The sequence below is a fragment of the Ranitomeya imitator genome, chromosome 6 (genome assembly GCF_032444005.1).
Source record: "Ranitomeya imitator isolate aRanImi1 chromosome 6, aRanImi1.pri, whole genome shotgun sequence".
Taxonomy (NCBI): Eukaryota; Metazoa; Chordata; class Amphibia; order Anura; family Dendrobatidae; genus Ranitomeya; species Ranitomeya imitator.
In genome coordinates this window covers 307133950-307155726 of record NC_091287.1, presented here as the reverse complement: position 1 = coordinate 307155726, position 21777 = coordinate 307133950, and the positions used below count along the sequence as shown (strand labels likewise).

General features: G+C 44.1%; 1 protein-coding gene across 2 annotated transcripts in view; it reads right to left on the bottom strand.

Moving 5' to 3' along the window:
• LOC138642515 (enoyl-CoA delta isomerase 2-like) overlaps window positions 1-19856 on the bottom strand; it is a 71443-nt gene extending 51587 nt beyond the window's left edge. For both annotated transcript variants that reach the window (XM_069730718.1, XM_069730719.1), the window contains exons 1-3: window positions 19728-19856; window positions 13953-14115; window positions 12887-12985 (exon numbers count right to left, since the gene is read on the bottom strand). In XM_069730718.1, coding sequence (XP_069586819.1) covers window positions 12887-12985; window positions 13953-14115; window positions 19728-19789 — 324 coding nt within the window. In that variant the 5' untranslated portion in view covers window positions 19790-19856. The remainder of the gene's footprint in view (window positions 1-12886; window positions 12986-13952; window positions 14116-19727) is intronic.
• Window positions 19857-21777: the final 1921 nt, after the last annotated feature.

The window sequence follows — 21777 nt, the reverse complement described above, 5'->3', positions numbered from 1 at the left end:
TTGTGCCCCATTGCTGTGCCATATACAGTGCTCTGCACCGTTCATTGTGCCCCATATCTGTGCCCATATACGGTGCTCTGCTCCGTTCATTGTGCCCCATTGCTGTGCCATATACGGTGCTCTGCACCGTTCATTGTGCCCCATATCTGTGCCCATATACGGTGCTCTGCACCGTTCATTGTGCCCCATTGCTGTGACATATACGGTGCTCTGCACCGTTCATTGTGCCCCATTGCTGTGCCATATACGGTGCTTTGCACCGTTCATTGTGCCCCATTGCTGTGCCATATACGGTGCTCTGCACCGTTCATTGTGCCCCATAGAAATCTCTGCCGCCGCCGCTGCTGCAATAAAAAAAAAAACCACATACTCACCTCCCTTGATTGCAGCTCCCGGCATCTCGTTCCGGCGCCTCCATCTTCCCGGCGTCTCTGCTCTGACTGATCAGGCAGAGGGCGCCGCGCACACTGTATGCGTCATCGCGCCCCCTGCTTGAACAGTCAGAGCGCAGACGCCGGGAAGATGGAGGCGCCGGCCGGGAAGATGGAGCGGCGCCCGGCGGCTGGAACGAGGACAGGTGAATATGCTATACTTACCTAGTCCTGGCGATCCTCGCGCTGTCCCTCTGCCTGGTCTTCGGTGCCGCAGCTCTTCCTGTCAGCGGTCACCGGCACCGCTGATTAGAGGAATGAATAGGCGGCTCCGCCCCTATGGGAGGTGGAGCCGCCTATTCATTTCTGTAATGAGCGGTCCCACGTGACCGCTGAAGAGAGGAAGAAGCTGCAGCACAGAAGCCCGTGGGACGGCAGGGACAGCACGAGGATCGCTGGGACTAGGTAAGTATACCTCAGCGCCCTCACCCCCTCACCCGCCGACCCTGCCACCCACATTGACTCGAGTATAAGCCGAGAGGGGCACTTTCAGCCCAAAAATTTGGGCTGAAAATCTCGGCTTATACTCGAGTATATACGGTAATAAAAATTACAATTAAAATAAGCACAAAATACAGTGGCATGTAAAAGTTTGAGCACCCCTGGTCAAAATTACTGTTATTGTGAACAGTTAAGCAAGTTGAAGATGAAATCATCTCCAAAAGGCCTAAAGATAAAGAGGACACATTTCCTTTGTATTTTAGGAAAAAAATATGTAAATTTTCTCATTTTTTACACTACTAACCATGCAGGATGCCCAAACTTTAGCATGAGCCCATTTTCCTTTTTGTAGTTTTTAAAATGTAAAGATGAAAAATATATATATATTTTTTTTACAAAAATACAAAGGAAATGTGTCATCTTAAACTTTAGGCCTTTTAGAGATGATTTAATCTTCAACTTGCTTAACTGTTCACAATAACAGTAATGTTGACTAGGGGTGCCCAAACTTTTACATGCCACTGTATTCAGATTTTAACAAGCAAAATAGACCAAAAAAAAAGAATCCATGAGGATAGATTAAACTTTAATTGATGGAAAAGTTTCCCTCTAGTAGCATGAAAACATTAAAATAAAAGACTCAAGTTCCAAATAAAACACTTTATATATTAGTTACACTCGATGCCATAATAAACCAAACCCCATCCACTTACTAAAATTCAAATTTCTTATTAACAATCGACAAACAGAAGGCAGGACACAAACACATTAAGGGATGGGAAAAAAAGGTACAGTAGTCCAAAAAGGTCCTAGCTTTTGCTGAGCCCAGAAATAATCCCAGGGAGCCCAGATAACATCAAATCTGTCCACCTATGCATTCATTAAAGCTGTCATGTATTCTATGAATACGAGCCATTCTATTTACCGTAATAAGTTTTGCCAACAGGGAGGAGTGGTCTGTTAATATTGGAAAGTGATCAAAGACCTAGTGGCAGTTAACATATGCAATAATAATTTAGATGAGTCCTTCCCATCCCTCTAGCAGAAACATTTAGCAAATAGCCCACAAAGGAATCCTTCAGTGAGACGCCAATAATATTTAATTATATCTGGGACCGACAGACGTCAGACACGAATTTTAGGAGCACAGAATGATCGTTAATACGACCGTTCTGTTTGTAGTTTTAAATTGTGTTGTGTTGTCAGAAACCACTTTTTAACCCCTTTACCCCCAAGGGTGGTTTGCACGTTAATGACCAGGCCAATTTTTACAATTCTGACCACTGTCCCTTTATGAGGTTATAACTCCGAAACGCTTCAACGAATCCTGGTGATTCTGACATTGTTTTCTCGTGACATATTGTACTTCATGATAGTGGTAAAATTTCTTTGATAGTACCTGCGTTTATTTGTGAAAAAAACGGAAATTTGGCGAAAATTTTGAAAATTTCGCAATTTTCAAACTTTGAATTTTTATGCAATTAAATCACAGAGATATGTCACACAAAATACTTAATAAGTAACATTTCCCACATGTCTCCTTTACATCAGCATAATTTTGGAACCAATTTTTTTTTTTGTTAGGGAGTTATAAGGGTTAAAAGTTGACCAGCAATTTCTCATTTTTACAACACCATTTTTTTTTAGGGACCACGTCTCATTTGAAGTCATTTTGAGGGGTCTATATGATAGAAAATGCCCAAGTGTGACACCATTCTAAAAACTGCACCCCTCAAGGTGCTCAAAACCACATTCAAGAAGTTTATTAACCCTTCAGGTGTTTAATAGGAATTTTTGGAATGTTTAAATAAAAATGAACATTTAACTTTTTTACACAAAAAATTTACTTCAGCTCCAATTTGTTTTATTTTACCAAGGGTAACAGGAGAAATTGGACCCAAAAAGTTGTTGTCCAATTTGTCCTGAGTACGCTGATACCCCATATGTGGCAATAAACCACTGTTTGGGCGCATGGGAGAGCTCGGAAGGGAAGGAGCGCAGTTTGACTTTTCAATGCAAAATTGACAGGAATTGAGATGGGACGCCATGTTGCGTTTGGAGAGCCACTGATGTGCCTAAACACTGAAACCCCCCACAAGTGACACCATTTTGGAAAGTAGACCCCCTAAGGAACTTATCTGGATGTGTGGTGAGCACTTTGACCCACCAAGTGCTTCACAGAAGTTTATAATGCAGAACCGTAAAAATAAAAAATCATATTTTTTCACAAAAATTATATTTTTGCCCCCAATTTTTTATTTTTCCAAGGGTAAGAGAAGAAATTGGACCTCAAAAGTTGTTGTCCAATTTGTCCTGAGTACGCTGATACCCCATATGTGGCAGTAAACCACTGTTTGGGCGCATGGGAGAGCTCGGAAGGGAAGGAGCGCAGTTTGACTTTTCAATGCAAAATTGACAGAAATTGAGATGGGACGCCATGTTGCGTTTGGAGAGCCACTGATGTGCCTAAACATTGAAACCCCCCACAAGTGACACCATTTTGGAAAGTAGACCCCCTAAGGAACTTATCTAGAGTTGTGGTGAGCACTTTGACCCACCAAGTGCTTCACAGAAGTTTATAATGCAGAACCGTAAAAATAAAAAATCATATTTTTTCACAAAAATTATATTTTTGCCCCCAATTTTTTATTTTTCCAAGGGTAAGAGAAGAAATTGGACCTCAAAAGTTGTTGTCCAATTTGTCCCGAGTACGCTGATACCCCATATGTGGCAGTAAACCACTGTTTGGGCGCATGGGAGAGCTCGGAAGGGAAGGAGCGCCGTTTGACTTTTCAATGCAAAATTGACAGGAATTGAGATGGGACGCCATGTTGCGTTTGGAGAGCCACTGATGTGCCTAAACATTGAAACCCCCCACAAGTGACACCATTTTGGAAAGTAGACCCCTAAGGAACTTATCTGGATGTGTGGTGAGCACTTTGACCCACCAAGGGCTTCACAGAAGTTTATAATGCAGAGCCATAAAAATAAAACAAAATTTTTTTCCCACAAAAATTATTTTTTAGCCCCCAGTTTTGTATTTTCCCTAGGGTAACAGGAGAAATTGGACCCCAAAAGTTGTTGTCCAATTTGTCCTGAGTACGCTGATACCCCATATGTGGGGGGGAACCACCGTTTGGGCGCATGGGAGGGTTCGGAAGGGAAGGAGCGCCATTTGGAATGCAGACTTAGATGGAATGGTCTGCAGGCGTCACATTGCGTTTGCAGAGCCCCTAATGTACCTAAACAGTAGAAACCCCCCACAAGTGACACCATTTTGGAAAGTAGACCCCCTAAGGAACTCATCTTGATGTGTTGTGAGAGCTTTGAACCCCCAAGTATTTCACTACAGTTTATAACGCAGAGCCATGCAAATAAAAAATATTTTTTTTTCCACAAAAATTATATTTTAGCCCCCAGTTTTGTATTTTTCCAAGGTTAGCAGGAGAAATTGGACCCCAAATGTTGTTGTCCAATTTGTCCTGAGTACGCTGATACCCGATATGTGGGGGGGAACCACCGTTTGGGCGCATGGGAGGGCTCGGAAGGGAAGGAGCATCATTTGGAATGCAGACTTAGATGGATTGGTCTGCAGGCGTCACATTGCGTTTGCAGAGCCCCTAATGTACCTAAACAGTAGAAACCCCCCACAAGTGACCCCATATTGGAAACTAGACCCCTCAATGAACTTATCTAGATGTGTTGTGAGAACTTTGAACCCCCAAGTGTTTCACTACAGTTTATAACGCAGAGCCGTGAAAATAAAAAATCTTTTTGTTTTCCCACAAAAATTATTTTTTAGCCCCCAGTTTTGTATTTTCCCAAGGGTAACAGGAGAAATTGGTCCACAAAAGTTGTTGTCCAATTTGTCCTGAGTACGCTGATACCCCATATGTTGGGGTAAACCCCTGTTTGGGCACACAGGAGAGCTCGGAAGGGAAGGAGCACTGTTTTACTTTTTCAACGCAGAATTGGCTGGAATTGAGATCGGACGCCATGTCGTGTTTGGAGAGCCCCTGATGTGCCGAAACAGTGGAAACCCCCCAATTATAACTGAAACCCTAATCTAAACACACCCCTAACCCTAATTCCAACGGTAACCCTAACCACACCTCTAACCCTGACACACCACTAACCCTAATCCCAACCCTATTCCCAACTGTAAATGTAATCTAAACCCTAACCCTAACTTTAGCCCCAACCCTAACTGTAGCCCCAACCCTAACCCTAGCCCTAACCCTAGCCCTAACCCTAGCCCTAACCCTAGCCCTAGCCCTAACCCTAGCCCTAACCCTAACCCTAGCCCTAGCCCTAACCCTAGCCCTAACCCTAACCCTAGCCCTAACCCTAACCCTAATCCTAGCCCTAACCCTAGCCCTAATGGGAAAATGGAAATAAATACATTTTTTTTTATTTTTCCCTAACTAAGGGGGTGATGAAGGGGGGTTTGATTTACTTTTATAGCGGGTTTTTTAGCGGATTTTTATGATTGGCAGCCGTCACACACTGAAAGACCCTTTTTATTGCAAAAAATATTTTTTGCAATACCACATTTTGAGAGCTATAATTTTTCCATATTTTGGTCCACAGAGTCATGTGAGGTCTTGTTTTTTGCGGGACGAGTTGACGTTTTTATTGAAAACATTTTCGGGCACGTGACATTTTTTTATCGCTTTTTATTCCGATTTTTGTGAGGAAGAATGACCAAAAGCCAGCTATTCATGAATTTCTATTGGGGGAGGCGTTTATACCGTTCCGCGTTTGGTAAAATTGATACATCAGTTTTATTCTTCGGGTCAGTACGATTACAGCGATACCTCATTTATATCATTTTTTTATGGTTTGGTGCTTTTATACGATAAAAACTATTTTACAGAAAAAATAATTATTTTTGCATCGCTTTATTCTCAGGACTATAACTTTTTTATTTTTTTGCTGATGATGCTGTATGGCGGCTCTTTTTTTGCGGGACAATATGACGCTTTCAGCGGTACCATGGTTATTTATATCTGTCCTTTTGATCGCGTGTTATTCCACTTTTTGTTCGGCGGTATGATAATAAAGCGTTGTTTTTTGCCTCGCTTTTTTTTTTTTTCTTACGGTGTTTACTGAAGGGGTTAACTAGTGGGACAGTTTTATAGGTCGGGTCGTTACGGACGCGGCGATACTAAATATGTGTACTTTTATTGGTTTTTTTTTTTTATTTAGATGAAGAAATGTATTTATGGGAATAATATTTTTTTTTTTTTTTTCATTATTTTGGAATATTTTTTTTAATTTTTTTTACACATTTGGAAAATTTTTTTTTTACTTTTTTACTTTGTCCCAGGGGGGGACATCACAGATCAGTGATCTGACAGTTTGCACAGCACTCTGTCAGATCACTGATCTGACATGCAGCGCTGCAGCCTTCACAGTGCCTGCTCTAAGCAGGCTCTGTGAAGCCACCTCCCTCCCTGCAGGACCCGGATCCGCGGCCATCTTGGATCCGGGGCTCGAGCAGGGAGGGAGGTGAGGAGACCCTCGCAGCAACGCGATCACATCGCGTTGCTGCGGGGGGCTCAGGGAAGCCCGCAGGGAGCCCCCTCCCTGCGCGGTGCTTCCCTGCACCGCCGGCACATCGCGATCATCTTTGATCGCGGTGTGCCAGGGGTTAATGTGCCGGGGGCGGTCCGTGACCGCTCCTGGCACATAGTGCCGGATGTCAGCTGCGATAAGCAGCTGACACCCGGCCGCGATCGGCGGCGCTCCCCCCGTGAGCGCTGCCGATCGCTATGACGTACGATCCCGTCCAGGGTCAGATAAGCCCAGGGCACCTCGACGGGATAGTACGTCTAAGGTCACAGAGGGGTTAATGTAGCTGGCCTGTTTAGATATGCCAATAATTAAGAATGAGCACTCCTGCAGCCGTTGGTTCCCTAGTTATTTGCTAAATGGACACGAAAATAAAACTGCCCAAGGAAATGGCATATGTACAAAAAAAAAATAATTACAAACTCCACAAAAAACACCTACCAGATACAGAGCAGGCCGCTTCTTGGTCTGCCACAGACAGGAAACGATGAGGTCTCTGTCCCAACAGCTGGCTGCAGACTTTGATGAGCTGCAGCAGTCGAGTGACTTGAATTTCATCAGAGGTTTTATGATGACACTAGATGGTGGCCCGATTCTAACGCATCGTGTATTCTAGAATATGAATGTCCTCGTAGTATATTGCACAGTCACGTAGAATATTGCGCAGCCACGTAATATACAGCACAGAGCCACGTAGTATATTGCCCAGCCACGTAGTATATTGCCCAGTCACGTAGTATATTGCCCAGTCACGTAGTATATTGCCCAGTCACGTAGTATATTGCCCAGTCACGTAGTATATTGCCCAGTCACGTAGTATATTGCACAGCGATGTAGTATATTGCCCAGTCACGTAGTATATTGCCCAGTCACGTAGTATATTGCCCAGTCACGTAGTATATTGCCCAGTCACGTAGTATATTGCCCAGTCACGTAGTATATTGCCCAGTCACGTAGTATATTGCCCAGTCACGTAGTATATTGCCCAGTCACGTAGTATATTGCACAGCGATGTAGTATATTGCACAGTCACGTAGTATATTGCCCAGTCACGTAGTATATTGCCCAGTCACGTAGTATATTGCCCAGCCAGGTAGTATATTGCCCAGTCACGTAGTATATTGCACAGCGATGTAGTATATTGCACAGTCACGTAGTATATTGCCCAGTCACGTAGTATATTGCACAGCGATGTAGTATATTGCCCAGCCACGTAGTATATTGCCCAGCCAGGTAGTATATTGCCCAGTCACGTAGTATATTGCCCAGTCACGTATGTAACAGGTTAAAAAATAAACATACTCACCATCCGAAGAGCCCGTTGTAGTTCCGGCGCTTGTGTGCGGTATCCGGTCCCAGGATTGGTATGAGCGCAGGACCTTCCATGACGTCGCGGTCACATGACCTTGACGTCATGGAAGGTCCTTCTCCCATAGCATCTTTGGAAGCGGGACCTGCCGCTTGCAGTGCCGAGGAGAGGACGCGAAGGCGGAAGGTGAGAATAAGGTTTTTTCTTTTTATTATTATTATTTTTAACATTAGATCATTTTACTATTGATGCTGCATACGCAGCATCAATAGTAAAAAGTTGGGGACACACAGGGTTAATAGCGGCGGTAACGGAGTGCGTTACCCGCGGCATAACGTGGTCCGTTACCGCCGGCATTAACTCTGTGTTAGCGGTGACCGGAGGGGAGTATGCGGGCGACAGGCACTGACTGCGGGGAGTAAGGAGCGGACATTTTCTTCCGGACTATGCTCGTCACTGATTGGTCGCGGCAGCCATGACAGGCAGCTGCCGAGACCAATCAGCGAATGAATAACTGTGACAGACAGAAGGACAGACAGACGGAAGTGACCCTTAGACAATTATTTAGTAGATGCTGGAAACCTATATTTTCCTAGGGGCAAACTTTTGTTTTGCCTAGACATCTTATTTAACTCTTTAACCCCTTCCCGACCTCCGCCGTACTATTAAGGTGGAGGTCGGGTCCCCTGCTTTGATGTGGACTCCGGCGCTGAGCCCACCTCAAAGCTGGGACATGTCAGCTGTTTTGAACAGCTGACATGTGTCCGCAATAGCGGCGGGTGAAATCGCGATTCACCCGCCACTATTAACTAGTTAAATGCCGCTGTCAAACGCTGACAGCATCATTTAACTGGCGCTTCCAGCCGCGCGCAGGCATGTACTATGTAGGACAGAGAATGAACTTCAATCCAATATTGCAGCCAGCATGCAGCCGGCGGGTAAGGAAAGGGTGAATCAAACACCCGAAAACCCCGCCCCTATGGCTGAAGATTGTTCCCTCCAAATTCAGGTGACAGAGTCCCTTTAAAGTTTCCTGGTAGTGCTGACTTTGTTCTTGATAAAGCACAGTGGAGCTACACCAGCAGATGGCATGGCTCCCCAAACCACCACTGATTGTGGAAACTTCATACTAGACCTCAAGCAGCTTGGATTGTCTGTCTCTAAACTCTTCCTCCAGACTCTGGGACCTTGATTTCCAAATGAAATGCTAAATTTACTTTAATCTGAAAACACATTTGACCACTGCGCAATAGTCTGGTTCTTTTTCTCTTTGGATTAGGTAAGACACTTCTGGCATTGTCTATTGGTCATGAGTGGTTTGACACAAGGCACGCAACACTTGTAGCCCATGTCCTGGATACGTCTGTGTGTAGTGGCTCTTGAAGCAATGACTCCAGCTGCAGTCCACTTCTTGTGAATGGTCTTTTCTTAACCCTTTCAAGGCTTCGGTTATCCCAGTTGCTTGTGCACCTTTTTCTACCATACTTTTTCCTTCCACTCAACTTTCCATTAATATGCTTGGATACTGCACTCTGAACAGTCAGCTTCTTTAGCAATGACCTTTTGTGGCTTACCCTCCTTGTGGAGTGTGTGTCAATGACTGCCTTCTGGACATCTGTCAAGCCAGCAGTCTTCCCCATGATTGTGGAGCCTACTGAAAGCAGACTAAGGGACCTTTTTAAACACTTAGGAAGCCTTTGCAGGTTTTTTTGCTAAATATTCTAATATACTGAGATAATGACTTTTGGGTTTCCATTGGCTGTAAGCCATAATCATCACCGTTAACAGAAATAAACACTTGAAATAGATCACTCTGTTTGTAATGACTCTACATACGAGTTTCCCTTTTTTTAATTGAAAAACTGAAATAAATTAACTTTTTAATGATATTCTAATTTTCTGAGAAGCACCCTATAAGATTAAGAAAATACAAATAAAGCATCATCGCAGCGATTTCAGGACTTACCGTATATACTCGAGTATAAGCCGAGATTTTCAGCCCAAATTTTTGGGCTGAAAGTGCCCCTCTCGGCTTATACTCGAGTCAAGGTGGGTGGCAGGGTCGGCGGGTGAGGGCGCTGAGGCATACTTACCTAGTCCCAGCGATCCTGGCGCTCCCCCTGCTGTCCCACGGTCTTCTGTGCTGCAGCTTCTTCCCCTCTTCATCGGTCACGTGGGACCGCTCATTACAGAAATGAATAGGCGGCTCCACCTCCCATAGGGGTGGAGCCACCTATTAATTTCTCTAATCAGCGCTGCCGGTGACCGCTGATTAGAGAAAGAAGCTGCGGCACCGAAGACCAGCTGTGACAGGCAGGGGGAGCCGGACGTCGGGACCAGGTAGGTATGTAATAGTCACCTGTCCGCGTTCCAGCCGCCGGGCGCCGCTCCATCTTCCCGGCGCCTCCATCTTCCCGGCGTCTGCGCTCTGACTGTTCAGGTCAGAGGGCGCGATGACGCATATAGTGTGCGCGGCGCCCTCTGCCTGATCAGTCAGCGCAGAGACGCCGGGACCGGACGCCGGAACGAGACGCCGGGAGCTGCAATCAAGAGAGGTATGGCTTTTTTTTTTTTTTTTTTTTTTTTACTGCAGCAGCAGCAGCAGCAGCAGCAGCGACAATGGCACAGCTTTATATAGGGAACTATGAACGGTGCAGAGCACTATATGGGGCACAGCTTTATATAGGGAACTATGAACGGTGCAGAGCATATATGGGGCACAGCTATAGGGAACAATGAACGGTGCAGAGCATATATGGGGCACAGCTATAGGGAACAATGAACGGTGCAGAGCATATATGGGGCACAGCTATAGGGAACAATGAACGGTGCAGAGCACTATATGGGGCACAGCTATAGGGAACAATGAACGGTGCAGAGCACTGTATGGGGCACAGCTATAGGGAACAATGAACGGTGCAGAGCACTATATGGGGCACAGCTATAGGGAAATAATGAACGGTGCAGAGCACTATATGGGGCACAGCTATAGGGAACAATGAACGGTGCAGAGCACTATATGGGGCACAGCTATAGGGAACAATGAACGGTGCAGAGCACTATATGGGGCACAGCTATAGGAAACAATGAACAGTGCAGAGCACTATATGGGGCACAGCTATAGGGAACAATGAACGGTGCAGAGCACTATATGGGGCACAGCTATAGGGAAATAATGAACGGTGCAGAGCACTATATGGGGCACAGCTATAGGGAACAATGAACGGTGCAGAACACTATATGGGGCACAGCTATGGGACAATCATGAACGGTGCAGAGCACTATATGGGGCACGGCTATAGGGACAATCATGAATGGTGCAGAGCACTATGTGGGGCACAGCTATGGGGCAAGAATGATCTATTTTTATTTTTTGAAATTCACCGGTAAATGCTGCATTTCCACCCTAGGCTTATACTCGAGACAATAAGTTTTCCCAGTTTTTTGTGGCAAAATTAGGGGGGTCGGCTTATACTCGGGTCGGCTTATACTCGAGTATATACGGTAAGTTCCATTTACGTTGCATGATTTTCTTGAATGAGAATTTCTAAGAACGCTTGTTTCATGATAATCGTGCAGTCTAAACAGGCAGCTGATCATCTGATGAACAAAGAAAGCGCTTTATAGTCGTGTAAAATGATCTTTTGGTTTGCCGCCCCCACCCAAAAAAAACAAAAAACATCAAAGTTCTCAGTGGCACCTTGCCCTGTGTTACAAAGACCTCCGCTGCCTAAAATAATGACAGACTATGTGCACTGAACAATCTATTACCGATCATTTAATGCTCATCCTAAGCAGGGTTATCCGGGACTTTTTTCTCCTTATGGGGCGAATTACTTATCCACAGGTAGCTGCTAACCACTTGCCTGTTCTGCCCTGGAAGGATCTCTTCCCTGCTCAGAGTGGTTAAGAACAATTCTCCTTTCTGTGACATCACATCGACAGAGCAGCCTTTTCTCTTGGCTCTGTCGATTGGGCGTTATTGTCGGCAAAATTTTGATTGACAGCTGGTTTTCTGCAGTTAAGCAGCATGCAGCCAGGTGTCAATCAACATGACGTTGTCAGTGAAGGCATGTCGACTGTTATGATCTGGTGGCTTTGGAGCAGCATGTGACGTACTCTGGAGAAGGTGGTACCTGTACTGACCGCAAACCCTGAACTTAGCAGCGCAACTAGAAATAGCCGTGGGATGTACCTAACACTCCCTAGACACCTCGACACAGCCTAAGGACTAACTTCCCCTAAAGATAGAAACTGGAAAATCCTTAAAGGATAGACAGCCCCCCACAAATAATGACTGTGAGAGGAGAGGGAAATGACAAACACAGACTGAAATCAGGATTAGCAAAGGAGGCCTTACTAGCTAAAAAGAAAGAATAGGACAGAAAACTATGCGGTCAGTATTAAAACACTAGAAAATATCCACCACAGAAAATACAAAACTCCACATCTGACTAAAGACATGGAGGGTATATCTGCATCTCCAGAGATACCGCTTGGCTGCAAAAAATCCTTACACAGACAAGCTGGACAAGACAAAACATGAAAATGCACTGAACTATAAGGTCCACAGCATGTGGACAGCAAAAACAAAGCCAGGACTTATCTTTGTTGAAAAGCACAGCAAACAGGAGAGACCAGAAAGGGATGTGAATCCTCCAAGAACAATGGACAACTGGCACTGACTAAAGGATCAAGCAGGACTAAATAGCTGAGTCCAAATTGCAAAAAGTGAACACACCTGATAAATGCTGCGATCCAAAGACAGCAGCACTACCACTCATAACCACCGGAGGGAGCCCAAGAGCAGAATTCACAACAGTCGACAGAGCAGAAAAGGAATTGCTCTGTTGACGTCACAAGAAGGAGAATTCGATGGCTGTAGAAACCCATGATCGCTCTGAGCTGAACGAGATTATGACAGGGCAGAACAGGCAAGTAGTTAACTACCTGCAGATAAGTGCTTAGCCACATAGGAAAAAAAGAAAGTTCTGGATAACTCCTTTAGACAATGGCTTCCAGAAACTACATTTCCTTTAGACTTTCAAATTACAGGACCCATAATACAGACCTCCACTGATCACCTCCACATGGCCTGTCTATGGACTCAGCCGTTGCATAGTTTTATTACCTGTGACAAACTTCCCACTGCTTTCCATGCATCCCACTTTGCTTTATTTACAAAGTCCAACAAGCCGGGCTTAGGAGTATTACAAGATCCTTGGGTTGCCTAAGAATTTAAAGGAAACAAAAAAAAGTGTAAAAATTTAGAAAAGGCATTGAACAATATGAAGTGGTATATCTTGATTTAATATATGCAAACAAGAGCATTTGGGATTGTCAAAATTATAGGCGATAGCTTATAAAAATGATGATCGCTCCTGGTCTAAGCCAACTTCTCTGCTGCAGAAGACATCTGAGTATTGCACTGACAGAAAAGGTTAACTATGGTACATAGAGCACATAGAAGGGGGGTACCATATGGAAAAACTCCCTCCGTGATGTCTGTATGCCCTAAAAGTACGGTTGTCAAAATACAATTCCTGTAACTTCTTAAGGACTTAATACCAATACCAAAGTTGTATAAACTGGGCTTCACAAGCGTACCAAGATGGCAGCCAAGGGTACCTCACAATTGGGTTGTGTTGCACCGATGGGAGGCACATGTGCGCGCTGGTGAGCATTCCACTTGAATGCCGCATAAAGCGATTAACTATGGCATGTAGACATTTAACAGCAGCGATCTGAGCTCAGTCTGGCCGCTGTATTAGACAGATGATGGCTGTGTGACAGTCGGCATCTACTCTGTGTGGGGTAGCACTCTCCACACTTATGGACATCAGCGGGAATGTACCGGTAAGTGCATATGTACTAAGGGTTTAATAGATTGTTATCGAGCGGCTTTTCAACTCTCTGGGAAAATCAGGACGTCCCATGGACTATAATAAACATTTATTTCCCATATAGATCGTAGAAGCATATTTAATTAGAAAATAAATTAAAAATTCTATTTTAACAGTAGCTGCCATACAGCAATGGAAATCAAATGAGGGTCAATGGTGCGCAAGATGGCATTTTATTTTAAAGCACAATCCTCATTCATGGGCAGAAATAGATCTTCCTTTACCATATATGTACTAAAGACTTAAGCTTGCATTTAATGTACAAGTATATTTATTGGGTTACTGCTCTGTTACCTGTTTAAACAGTGCATACAATTTCAATTTTATGTCATTGCCAGGGTCCTTTTTCAGGGTCTTCAAGTCATTCTGTGCTTTCTCAAAGTCTTGCTGAGTGGCTTGCATATGTCGTGCCGTTTTGTGTATTCCAAGGGCCGCAACACGACCCCAATTACCGGTCCTATGGTGAAGACATCAATAAGATACCGAGTTAGGGGTAATTATATCTTTGCTTTCACTTTATGACGATTGAATGGAGAACAAAGTACAGTTCATTGTGATGTATCAGATCGTAAAAAAAGACTATAGTGTACAATGAGCATATCCAACCACATATTAATATCACACTGCCCTTTCAGTGCCCAAACACACGGCAGGCCCCTGCTTCAGGCTGCGCTACGGCCGGGCAACAGCTTCTCTCCGTTTGGCCCTTTTTGCTGAGACTGGTAGATCCACAAATCACTGTGGGCTCACATCAATGTACAGTACTTATTGTTTTTCAAGCACATTAGAATTAGAAAACCGGGGCAGATTTATTTAGATTTCCAATCCTGTAGGATTTATACGGATGGCAGAAAAAGGGACAGATCACACTGATACAAAACTGGTCTGTCCTTTGCAAGTGTCAAAAATCAATGATGTCAGAATTCGGTCTAAGGCTACTTTCACACTAGCGTTAACTGCAATCCGTCACAATGCGTCGTTTTGCAGAAAAAACGCATCCTGCAAAAGTGCTTGCAGGATGCGTTTTTTCCCCATACACTTGTATTGACGACGCATTGCGACGGATTGCCACACGTCGCATCTGTCGTGCTGGCGGACCGTCGGGAGCAAAAAACGCTACATGTAACGTTTTTTGCTGCCGACGGACCGCTTTTTCCAACAGCGCATGCGCGGCCGGAACTCCTCCCCCACCTCCCCGCACCTCACAATGGGGCAGCGGATGCGATGAAAATCTGCATCCGCTGCACCCGTTGTGCGGCGCAAACAACGCTACCATCGGTAACCTCGGCCCGACGCACTGCGACGAGCCGAGCCCGACGCTAGTGTGAAACTAGCCTAAGGCTACGCTCCCATGATGCGTATTTGCCACATTTTCAATATTGTAGCATTTCTGCATCTTTTAGCTAAATTAAAGGGTATATCCGGGGCTTTACAAAAAACAAAGAATGTACATAAGCACCAACAGGCAATAAATGCAACTTACTTGCCTGTGGTGCATGGCGCCGGTCTTCCCAGGCACAGAGCGGTAACAGTCGCTCCGGCCAGGGATTCAGCTGTCTCTTGGCGAGGGACTTCCGAGGTCATTCTGATTGGCAGCCAGCTCTCAACGTTTAGGCAGTGGGGATCTGGCTATTAATCACAATGATGGCAATAGTCCTGTCTCATTGACTGAGCAGACCAGAAAAGAAGCCTCCGCTCTGTCGATGTGACATCAGTGAAGGCTTCTGAATCCCTGGCAGGAGTCGTCTGTGACCGCTCTGTGCTGGGGAAGAATGGTGCCGTGCACAACAGGCAGGTAGGCTGCAATTACCTGCCTTTAGTGCTTAGGTACATTTTTTTTTGTAAAGTCCCAGATATCCCCTTTAAGATAGTTGCATTTTTTAGTTCGTTTTTATAGCATTTTTTTGTACTGCAGTTGTTGTCCCCTTTTGGGCCGCCATGGTTGAAACATAGCAGCTTTATTGTGTACACTACCTGTTACTTAGCTTTGATAAAATTAAGACACACAGAATGAAAACAGTCTAGGAGCCTAGACTAATGGGCATAATTGAGATAATATCAGGAAAATGAGCAAAATAAAGAAAAACTGAGAGACAAAAGTAAGAGGAGATAAAGGGAGAGAGAAGTCAATACAAACACTCCTTTCACATCAGGTATACATTTTACCATTGATGTCAATGGCCAATATATATATTAACAATATAAATTAATATATACATATTAAAGGCTAGTTTTGGACAGACTTTTTATTCTTAACCTTTCTACTGTCGAGTTCCAGGAGCCATAACCTTTTTAATCATTTGGCGACAAAGCCTCATGAGGGCTGCTGTGTGTGTGTGTGTGTGTGTGTGTGTGTGTGTGTGTGTGTGTGTGTGTGTGTGTGTGTGTGTGTGTGTGTGTGTGTTGATGAGGTGGATTTGTTAGTGGTATCATTTTGGGGAACACAACTTAGCAAACTTTTATTAACTCTTTATGTGATGGAATATATAATACAGCAATTCTGTGACTATTGTTTTGTGATTTCAAGTTGACGCCGTAAATTGCATGCATAAAGTATTAACTTTATTCTGCGGGTAACAAATGATATGACGATAAATTTTTATAGATTTTTTTTTAATTTTATTACTTTTGTACATTTTTTGAAAAAATAATTTATTTTTGGGCTGCCATATTATGAACCAAAAGTTTTAGAATTTTCCATTAGCGAAATCGCGTTAAGGGCATTTTTTTTTTATAGATAAGTTGTAGTTTATATTGGGGTCAATTTGACTCACTTTTTATAACACTCTTTGGCCCAGTTCGCACGAGTGTATAATCCTATAATCAGACAGATAACTATTTTTTCTCATGTTTTCTGTGTGCAGTGCATATTTACAGCAGCAGCTATTAACACCTTTACCCCACTGAGCCTGTTGGCACCTTCATGACCAAGCCAAATTTTACAATTCTGACCACCGTCACTTTATGTGGTAATAACCCTGGAACACGTCAATGGATCCCAGTGATTCTGAGACTGTTTCCTCGTGACCTATTATACTTCATGTCAGGGATAAAATTTCTTCAATTAAGACTTGTATTTTTGTGTGGGGGAAAAAAAAGAAAATTTGGCAAAAATTTTGCAATTTTCAAACTTTTAATCCCTTAAATCAGAGTTATGTCACACAAAATACTTAATAAATATTATTTCCCACATGTCTACTTTACATCAGCACAATTTTGTAACTTTTTTTGCTAGGACGTTATAAGGGTTAAAAGTTGAACAGTGATTTCTATCATTTATATGATGGAAAATACCCAAAAGTGACACCATTCTGAAAACTGCACCCCTCAGGGTGCTCAAAACCACATTCAAGAAGTTTATTAACCCTTCAGGTGCTCCACAGGAATTTTTAGAATGTGGAAGGGAAAAAAAATGAACATTTCACTTTTTTCATGAAAAGTGTATTTTAGACGCCAATTTTTTATTTTTACAAGGGTATCAGGAAAAAAAATGGACTTCAAAATGTGTTGTCTAATTTCTCCTGAGCATACCGATACTCCATATGTGGGAGGAAACCACTGATTGGGCACACGGCAGGGCTCGGAACAGAAGGGGCACTTTTGACTTTTTGAATGAAAAACTTGCTGGAATATTTAGTGGACGCCATTTGTGTTTGGAGAGCCCCTGAGGTACCTAAGAGTGGAAAGCCCCCACAAGTGACACCAGTTTGGAAACTAGAACCCTCAGGGAACTTACGAGATCTAGATGTGTGGTGAGCACCTTGAACCACCGGTTTAGATTCTGTCTCTCACAGTTGACGTTAACTATGGTAAAAATTAGACCTCTCCATTCTTTATAGGTGGAAAAAATTTGCTAAATTGGCAGTGTATTACTTACTTACCCCACTGTATATGGTTATTTCCATAGCTAGGTCATGGCTGCAGTCCATTGACCGGTATCGTCAAGAGGTCTACAGTGCCTGAGGGCCACATGAAGCAGCCTCTTGTTTGTTTGAGACCCCTGGCATAGCCTTTGCTGGTTATTAATTATAGAGGGACACCACATCATTTTTTTTTTTTTTTTGGGTGGGGAGAGGGATTGGACTCCGGTTTTAATAACCAGTAAAAGGCTAAGTATGCAGTTGGGAGTGGATATTAATAGCCTGGGAAGCTCCATGCTTATTACCCCCTTCCAAGGCTATAAACATCAGCCCCCAGAAGCCTGCTTTCCCTCTGCTGGTTATTTACATTTCAGGGGTTCCCCCAACATTTTTTTTCTTTAAGATATCAAATTATTAGCTAAATACATTAACATTAAACTATACACCCATATATGTCACTGACATCTAATATATAATTGCCTAGAATACTACTTCCTGCAATTTGTGCCAACTTCCGTGGCTTTGTCCGGAGCTAATGTCCGGAGCTAATGTCCGGAGCTAATGTCCGGAGATAAGTGACGTCAACAGTGTCCAGTGTCTGATTGGTTGCCACCTGCTGCGAGCGACCAATCAGAAACGTGCCGTACTGTGACACACTCCGCCCGCCATTTTGGTGTGATTTTTGAATTTTTACCTCACAGCAAGTTTCTACTGCGTGGAGGCGGGCCCAGTGACGTTGCTCTTCAAGCTCCTGCCGAATTTCGTCAAAAAAATGATAATACCATTTACCAAAACTATATATATTTAGTTGTGAAGTGGTTCAGTGACATTTTCACACCAATTTTGAACTTTTGTTTGGTGTTTTCTCCATATACTGCCTATTATTTTTGTTCTTTCTTACTATTATTTATTAATTGTATTATTCTTACATTTGAATAAATAAAGTATATATGGATTCTAGACTCCCGATTCTTTAGAATCGGGCTGCCATCTAGTCTTTCTATATTCTATTATGATGTTTTGGGCTGTGATTTTGCTGTATCGCCCATTTCTCAAGCAGACTAGTATGAGCCCTTATACATACCGTTGGCCAGTTGTCATGGCCTCACTCTCCATACACTTGCATTGAACGAGGCTGCGCTCTCTAGTCGGCTGTGTCTCTACACGGGGCGCACCCTTGCTCAATACAAATGTATGGAGAGCGAGGCGATGACCACTGGTATGTATAACTCAGATATAGCCTTCAATCCAGGCTCAGAAACTGGCAAATCCCCGCAATGCACAGTGCGTATGCTGGGGGGAATTCATAAGTTTGAAGTCAGAGTGACTGCAGGCTTATCCATTTGGACTGAACAATCCCTTTAAATTTTCTCTGCTTTATTCAGAAACAGGAAGTCTCTTGTCCCTGCATTTATCATTCCCTTCTTCATCTCCTGACTCAGGTGCTCCCTCATGCAATAGACTTTTGCAGTGACTCATGACTTGTGCAGAGAAAATTGACCTCCTGTATCTATACAAAGCTTTGAAGGATTCAGCTAGTCAGTTTTTTTTTCTGTATCACGTGGACCTAGTGGAAAAGAGAAGAATTAACTGAGTAGAAAGGCAAAATGAGCAATTGTAAGTACCCAGTGTAGCATTTTGTACCAGGAAGATGAGTAAAATTTTGGAGATCTCATGCATATGCGGCTTATTTTCTCCTTGCAGACGTTTCTGACCTGCAGCATGTCAGCGCTTTTCGAACATTCCAACGAAGGGAAAAAGACACAAGGAAAAAATAATGCATCAAAAACGTGTGGATTTTCGCAGCATTCTTTCTGCTAAGACACATTTTTAGTGCAGGAATGTCCGCTGCACATACTGAACGTGTGAACATACGCTAATAATGAGGAATCCAATGACAATCGATGTACAGCGCTACAGTATATGTGCTGCTATACGCCGGGCAACACAACAGAGAGGTAGAGAAAAAGACGTATAGAGAAAGGTTAGAAAAGGTGGGAAATATACCGAGGGAGGGGGGCAGAACAGGAACATGGAAGTGGAGAGGTAAGGAAGCAGGTGACAGTGATGTCCAGAGTCCTTCATGATAAGTCACCGGCAGCAGGACCCCATAATGGGCGCAGACCACCACATCAGCGCTCGTCCTATAGATGTGCAGCACTTTATAAATGTCGCACACAATATCTGCTGCACACAGGTCCGCTCTCACCTGACTGCTCTAGGAAATGGGAGCCGCAGGGAGCTCTGAGCCAGGAGTAAGGACGTAGCCATAGCAAACACAGCGAGCACCTCTGCTAGTAGTGACAGAGTGCGAACCCTCCTCTTCCTCCTGCGGCGGCTCACATGTAACGCCAGGCCTGATTGGTCAGCGCTCTCTGGCGTTCAAAGTCCTGTAAAGGCCGCACATAACAGCGCATCTGCACCATCTGCTGGTGAAAATCTGGTATTACTGGTACAATTTTGCTTCCCATGACCGCTTTTCTTTGTTTGCAAATAATAAAAAATAAACCGAAATGATTTATTCCCATGGTAATATTATACTATAAAAAAGAGAAGATAAAAATGAAAAAGGGAAATGTGTGCACGCCCATGTTATAGTGAAAGTAACACATGCCCCTATATTATGCTTTGCAGACCTAAGACACACAACAAAAGGAATGTTAGACTCCAGTGGAAAACCTTTAACCCCTTCCTAACATGGCCAATATCAGTTTTTTTTTCCTCCAAGAGCAAGATTATTTTTATTTTTTTCCAAAGTTTCCAGATTAAAATTATTTTAGTGGCTAAAAAATGAAAATTTGTATTAGAAAACAAAAAAACAAATACATGTTTTCTTTGATTGAGGCATGACTTTCCAAGACCCTAAGTGTTTTCATTTTTCGGTAAACTGAGCTGTTTGAAGGCTTATTTTTATGGTCACTTTGGTAGCACCCTCCTGTCTACCACACGGTCCAGTCGTCTCAGTAGCCGTGATTCTGGACCACATAATCCTCACCCTGATCCTCCTTCCTCCCACCATGCCGAGTGCTCGGAGACAAGTGATCCCACGCGTGGACACCCTGAAGAACCTGTTCACATTTCCATTCTGCCTCTTGCCCTGCCCGTTTCAAGCAGCATATGAGAAGATCACATGAAACGATGCTCAAAGATTTGAGCAGCCATGGTCACAAGAAGGCGACGGTGAGAAAATGCCATTACTGTCACAAGAGGTGGATGATGATGAGACAATCGTCATCAAGTGGTGTTGTTACGTGAGCAGGTCAGGAGGAGGATCAGGGTGCGAAAGTGGAAGACGAGATGGCGGACAATGAAGTCACTGACCCATCCTGAGTAGGTGACATGCAGAGCGAGGACAGCAGCACCGCAACAATCAGGAAGAGGCAGTGAGGTGGCCAGAGACGCAATGCGGGCTAGCGTTCCCCAGAGCACCAACACAAGTGAACTTGCCAGGCCAAGATTTAGGTGTTCCCGAGTGTAGCGCTTATTTAAAGACAGCCCAGTTAACCCAAAAAGGCCATTTGTAACATCTGTCATGCCAGCATCAGCAAGGGCAGCACAACTACCAGCCTGATCATCAAAAGCATGCTCAGGCACATGACAGCAAAGCACCTGAATAGTTGGGCTGAACACCAGTGTACAGAAACAGTGTCTGTGGGTGACACCACTTCCTCTTCCCCTGTTCTACATGTATGGAGTGCACGCCAGGGCCTAGGTGATACTCAGGCCGGGTCAGGTGGTCATTAAAGGGGTGGTCATGGCGGCAGCGACCCGTTCCGTGGCCCTGGGCGTCCAAATTAAAGGACAGGACTTTAAAGGGGTTGTTGAATAAAGTTTGTTCGTGACACCACCTATGGTATTCGGTTAGGATTACCCTGCTTAAAGGGGTCCACTGGGGTGATGGCACTGCAGCATGGATGGTATGGCTTCCCACAGGTGAAGCTGGTCCCCCAGGGCTCCCGGTGTAGTAGGGACAGATGGTAGATGGTGTAGAAAGAATCAGAGGACACAAGGTTGCAGTCTCTTTACCTTTTAACTGTCGTAAGGTAGCCACAGTCTAGGGTATGGATCACAGGTGCAGAGAGGGGTTGGAAGCCTTCCGCTCTGCACTGTGTTGCAGTCCCTTGCTGCCTTAGGCCTCACACAAGGTCCTCATTTTCTCTCTCTGTCTCTTTTAGGTAGAACACTACCCGCATAGCAGGTAACTTGTGCCTTTTTGCAGGTGTCTCTCGTGATGACTTCAGGCTCTATGTGTTACTGTG